This window comes from Nanorana parkeri, unplaced genomic scaffold, assembly GCF_000935625.1.
Source record: "Nanorana parkeri isolate BGI_ZX_2015 unplaced genomic scaffold, ASM93562v1 scaffold10, whole genome shotgun sequence".
Lineage (NCBI taxonomy): Eukaryota > Metazoa > Chordata > Amphibia > Anura > Dicroglossidae > Nanorana > Nanorana parkeri.
The window spans coordinates 1,660,514-1,666,960 of record NW_017306278.1 but is presented as its reverse complement, the minus strand read 5'-3'; the positions used below and the strand labels follow the sequence as shown (position 1 = coordinate 1,666,960).

The window sequence follows — 6,447 nt, the reverse complement described above, 5'->3', positions numbered from 1 at the left end:
GCATCCAATGTCCGTGGACTCTGCTGTCATCCATAACTCGGCATGCGTTAGGTCACGGCTCCCTTTTCTTTCCAGAAGTAACACTTGCAACCCGTTTGGTTTTGTCTCTGCCGAAGCATGCCGCAAGTCTTAAAAACCCAATCGGGGAACTACGGAGAGCTGCGTTTTAACCCCTTCCGCACCAGCAAACTGCAGCAAGGAATGGCTTGTCTGTGACACTTTCATCTCTCCTTTTTGCTTTTTTTTTTTTTTTTTTTCATCTCTCGGATAGAGCAGGTTAGGCGCAAACACAGCAACATCCTGGATCCATGTTCTGTAACCAAGCTTAAGAAATGTTGATTTGATGACAGTCAGATTAAGCTAAATATAGTCCAGCTCGCTCTCTCTCTCTCTCTCTCTGTCTCTCTGTTTTTCCTGTTCAATGAGCGGTGGTGAAAGCTTTTGGGAAAAAAAAAAAAAAAATTCCTTTTGAAGTCAATGAAAGTCTTGAGCGTTGGGGGACGCACAACAAGATGTATTAATTACTAGTCATTAGGCAACAAGTCAGGACACCTCTGAATGTGCATTCTTCCCGCTGCCCAGCCATTGCCAGGCTGAAATAGTCACCTTTTGTTGCTTAATTCAGCCTCGTTAATACAGGCGCTGAACCCGGCAACAATGGAGCGGGAGCCGGCCTTTTATGAAGCTGAAATGGTATTTTTCGTGCTAAGCCCTAATTATATCCGAGCTGGCCGCTGAAACATTTTAGCTGCTCCAGCTTATGAAGAACTGCAAGGCGCAGCGTGTCCCGCTGGTGACACTTTGGAGTTTTTGGGGGTTTTTTCCATCCCCGTTGTGGGATTCCATTGGGAAGAATAGACATAGAGGTTGAATGAAACCCTTTCTGCTCCTGAAGGGGGCCGTTCAGTGATTTACAACCCTCTACTCAACAACCTTGAGAAGTCCCCCCCCCCCAACTCTGTGTATGTATATCTCTCATACATAGCTCATCCCCCCCAACAACCGTTACAAAATGGCTGTTTTCCGATAAGGGCCCAGGACTTACTGCGGTCCTTGAATATCCTGCAGAAGTTACTAATCTGAGGACTGTAAATCATTGAGCACGGGGGAATACATGGGATACATTTAATACCTGTGTTCTTGATGCAATATTTCAGAGGAATTTGCTCTCATCTACACAAAAGGGTATTAAGAAAATGTTTCAGCTCTGTGTTTGTGTTTTTTTATTTTATCCTTTTTCTCTTCCCCCCCTCTATTGTATGTGTTTTATGATTTTGTCAAATGTTCTCGGTGTCGTAGACTAAGCCAAGCACCATCTATGTAACCTATAACTGTTGGATTACAAGGAACATAAGAAGCAGAAGGCAATGTGTATTTTCCCCTCGCTTCCCTTTATTGTCAGACCCTTTATTGACAAAGGAGCCCCGCTAGATGTTCACGCATTCAAGTCTCCATGGCTGAGCAGATCAAAGGGCTTTCTTATTAAAGATCGTTTCATAAACGTACATGATCTTTGTGACCCGATGTGCATGTTTATGCTCTGAGCAGGCACTTCCTGTCTGTATCTCGGGGGAACAATGCTGATAGTCAACGGTCAGCTGACCAAGTCTTGTCTGTAGACACCGCCGTGTATGTTTATGGGAAGGTCTTTCAGTAAGGAACTGGCTAGGCCTCTGATCAGAAAGTTACTTCTATGACAATATATAGACTGTGAATCTCATTGTGATGTAGACAAAGATAAAAGAACATAAGCCTAAGTTTTCATGTCTGAAGGAAGATCTGTTTTTGCTGACCCCAGTAAGATAGTCAATGGCTCACTAGACCAGTAGAGCCAACACGGGCATTACCGGCCCAAAGTCTGCTCCTTTATATACAAGATTGCAATGGCCCCGCTCATACTTTTGTTTCTATACCTCCACTTGAAGGCCCGGTAGCTTTAGGAAATGTGCACGTCACATATTTCACCCCCAACCGCTTACAGAGAAAAGCCCGGCTATATATATATGTATGTTCAACAATGTAACAAAAGTTGAACTACATGCTTGAGGCCCAATTTATATTGTTATCTGTAGCTTTGAGGCTGCTGCATCCAAATGTTCCCCATTTCAACTATTGTTTGTGGTAGTGTGAGAATTCCCAAACCTAGTCACCAGCCCGGGGGAATTGCAGGTCTGAGAGAATTGGAACACCAGTACCCAGCAGATTGGGGGTCAGAGGGGAATGAAGACCAAGTAGTATGAGTGATGGCATTAAAACCTGAATGTTGCCACCTGTAGGTAAAATGTTTAAACTCTCCACTTTTTGGCCAAAATAAATACAGATTTCGGATCTGGACCGCCAGGTACTCTTCCTCATTTTTCCTAGAACACTGTACTATTTATACTTTGGTCAGGTGCAGGAACCAGGGTGTGGAACCCCTAGGGATACTGATGCAAATGTTGAGTCCTTGAAGCAGGGTAACTGGGGCTATTGCCGGTGTTCTATTGAGAACGCCGACCCAGTCTGATATGCCGACGTCACCATCTGCGCTTGCGCACATAGCGGGATTAACGCGGAAGCTGAGATTTATTTGCAAAGTATTCATTTCTATTTGTTAATTGTGGCCGTCGATAATATGCCATCCATGGCAGTCAATGAGGTATGGATTTTTTTTGCACATTCAGAATTAATAGCATAAGCAATTACATAATAATGTCATTGCTTACGATATTGTGACTGTGCATAAAATGCCGTCCATCATTGACTGCCATGGATGGCATATCTTCAACGGTCACATTTAACAAATAGAAATGAATACTTTGTAAATAGTAGAAAAAATAGGTTACCAGCACTCAAAATAATTTCAAATAGATAAGTCCTTTTTATTGGACATACGTGTCACAATAGTCAAATAGCCAACGTTTCGGGGCCACGCAGGGTCCCTTCCTCAGGGCAAAAGATGTGGTTTACACGGTGCCATCCGTGGGAGTTACTGCAAGCACCTCATCTCTACTGGCCGGGACTGCTAAAAGGTGTGCGGAGAGCACCCTCACCAATCACTACTTTGTAAATAGATCTCCGTTTCCTCGTCAATGCCGTCTGACGGTGAGGTCGGCAAATCAGACTGGGTCGGCATTCTCGACAGAACACCGGTACCCATCGTGATCAATACAAATTCATAAAATAATTCATATTTATTCCATATTCTTAAAAACATTAATTTTTGTACTTGCAAATAACAGAGAACCTCCTCCTCAGCAGCTGAATAGCCTTTTAAAAAAAAAATTGCTTCCAACTACATTGGGCTCTCTGATGTTCCATCTCCCTTGTTGTACTAGACACAAGAGTCATCACTGAGGCAAGCAGGCATTCGGCTGGTCTGCTTGCTTCATAAGCTTTGTATTGACCTCATCCGTCCCGTCATTGTGAAAAAATCCTGCTAGTTTATAGGAAAGAATGCGGAGAGAGAGAGTTTGCTGGGATCTTTAGGTATAAAAATGTTTATATTTATATCTTTATTTATATATTATATATTATAAAATAGAGAAAATATTAATCCTAATGATACAAATGTAAAAAATATTTATGATGCAGCCTGAAGGAAAAGGAAAACCCGTGTCATTGTCTTTAAATAGACCCTGCTGCCAGACCATTCATTTCAATACCATGTTTCCCATAGGATGATATCTGCATATAATGTATCTCATGCATGGTAGTTACCTGTAAAAGCCTCACTTGTGTTGGTAACAAAAAGGCCAGAGACTGCTACTGGGTGCCGCCATCTTGGATGTGATGTCAGCAGACTCAAGAGTTGTCACTCAAGTGACACTGTATAGTATTCCCATTTGCTCTTTCCCCAGCTAGTATATAAAAGGTTACTATGGGTGGCAGCAGAGCAGCTGGGCCAGTGCTAAGAGTTATTAGACACTCCCAGAAGAGAAGAGGGTTACAAGGAATGAGGCACATTTGTAAATATATAAAAATCATTTGGTGCAGGTTTGTTGGCAGCTCCTATATGACATTTTTAGCTACATATAAATTCCTCTTAAATATTTATAATAGACCCGGGGAGTGTTAATCAAACCCAGAATGTCCCTTTAACTACAGAAATGTGCAAATAATTGTAGGTCTGCAGCTTATAAATACAATGCCGGTGCTTTACATGCCAATGTACCCTAAGAAGCTGCAAGCATTTGACTCGGTCACAAGTCCTCCCCTCGTAAAATCAATGCGATTCCTCATCCGAGGTCCTTAGCGGCTTCTGAATATTTGATGATAAAGCGCAGAATTCTATTTCATAATCAGCAGCCCTTGTAAATGACTTGGTAACCCGCAGCGATGTCGGTAATTGCCCAGAATCACGATGGGTGATCTCTATAAAACCGTCTTCACAGCAAACGTGATCATCCCAAAATGTAATAGCTGGAGAATGAAAATGTTTCATCAGATTGGTGGCTTTGGGGTGACTGGAGACAGTTCTTCCTTCAGAGTTTCTTAAGCACGGCTCCTAAGTCACGAAATGTTTCCCCATTCCTGCCATCCTCCTGCCCAAAAATGGCCTTCTGCTTTCTATGTCCTTGGTGACTAGATGTGTGTGTGATGTTAGTGTTTTTTTTTTTTGTCTTACACATTTTTCTTTAACATGCTATTTATATTGTATCCAGGTGACAAACATGGTAAGTTTATGCCCCTCCCCCCAATCCATGACTTGTGACTCTAGTTTTGCTTTGGCACAGTGTTTGGCTATTGGCTTTGGTCTGTGACCCCCAGCTTGTGCTACCTGACCCTACAGAACATTATATGGAGCCAAAAGGTGTTCAGAAGGAAGTCACAGCTATTGAGGGGCGGGACGCCCAGTTATCCGACTAGTGTCACCGAGCAGTGGCTTGGCCTATAAAAGCATGCAAGCCTTAGCAGCATGGTCATTACCTGCCTGAAACTTAAAACCTGCTTAACAACTGCTTTGGTGTGTTTTACCGTCATGCACCGTTGTCCAGCACTAGAGTACTGGGCATACATGGCCCTTTCCTGTGGCAATACATAGGAGTGTAGAGGAGGCAGGGGGCAGGTAGCACAGTCTGGCAATAGATTGATATTTATAGATCCCTGAACCATTTAACTCCTACTGGACACCTACACACCAGCGCCCAATCTTCAGTTCTCTACCAATCACATCGCTGTGGCGTGAGTTACATAATCCAACAATATCATTTTGGATTATTTTATGCTCCTTCAAATGCCTGCGAGTGCCCCGACCGTCACGTTTTTACTTGCTGGATACCCCTTACAGTCCGCACCCAGAACCTAATCTAAAGCTGCTGCTTTTTCTACATGTTGCACATGCTGTACCTAGATGTATGCAGCTAAATAGTTATTTTATGGAAATATATATACAATGGGGGGAATTTATCAAAAATGTGGAGCAGCTGTGCACGGCAACCAATCAGCTTCTCTCTTCAGTTTGCTCAGTTAAGATTTGAAAATGAAAGAGAGAAGCCGATTGGTTGCCGTGCGCAGCCGCCTCGGATTTTGCCTGCTCCAGTTTTGATAAATTCCCTTCATTGCGCTGTCCCTGCAGTTCCCGTGAAGTACGTTGCTACACACGGATCACAGCCGGCTGTTTTATGTGCTGCGCTCCTTTTTTTAAAAAATTTTAATAGTTTTGTTTTTTGAAGGTTTTATTAATGTGTGAAGTAATGTTACCTGTGTGCTCAGACCGTCTGAAAACAAAGCAGCATGTAAGCTTGTGCTTATTGTAATCTGAGCATTCGTTTTTATCTGGCCGCAGTCCATGATATGTAGGCGGCCACTCCAGGGACTAATGAAGGAGCATCGGAAAAAAAATAGGCAAAGGCAACAATGTAAAACTGACGACATTATACATCAAAATGTACATCCTGGCCCCAAAATGCTGTATCATGTACGGCAGGGGTGGGGAAACTCAGGCCCCCCGGCTGTGGCACAACTACAAATGCCATTAGGTATTGCAAAACTCAGGCAGCCGCAGGCATGACTGCCATAGGCATACACATGATGGGATTTGTAGTTCCACCGCATCTGGGGGCGGGCGGAGTTTGCCTGCCCCTGCTGCTCTGGAAAATGTAAAAGTTGCTTAGGTCGGTGACAGAAGCAGCTCAGCTGCAAAGTCTAACTTGATCTGTCACAGTGATTGATAAGGGAACTGCAAAGACCTGCCCTACACCAATGAAGAGCGAGCGGTCATCTTTTCGCTGGGGTTGCAGTGATCAATCCGTATGTTTATTACATTTATGTCCCGTCACCATGGCAGCAATCATCTTTTAAAGTTTGGTTCTCGGACCAGTCCCTCGCAAGCTGAACATCTCTGTCAGCGCTTTGTGACTTCAGCTGGGTGATGTGGGGTCACCAGTGCGAGTCCGTTCCTTTGGCCCGATGCCTCAGTGATGTGTGTGGTGAACTGTTGTGTCCCCGGTGTGTGTAGGTGTCCCG

The 6,447-nt window shown here is 43.7% G+C and overlaps 1 protein-coding gene across 1 annotated transcript in view; it reads left to right on the top strand.

The window, feature by feature from the left end:
* The window catches only part of TEAD1 (TEA domain transcription factor 1), a 157,467-nt gene that overhangs the window by 123,644 nt on the left and 27,376 nt on the right, over nt 1-6,447 (top strand). Inside the window, exon 5 of the mRNA XM_018554803.1 lies at nt 4,644-4,655. Within this exon, the coding sequence (XP_018410305.1) occupies nt 4,644-4,655 (12 nt within the window). The remainder of the gene's footprint in view (nt 1-4,643; nt 4,656-6,447) is intronic.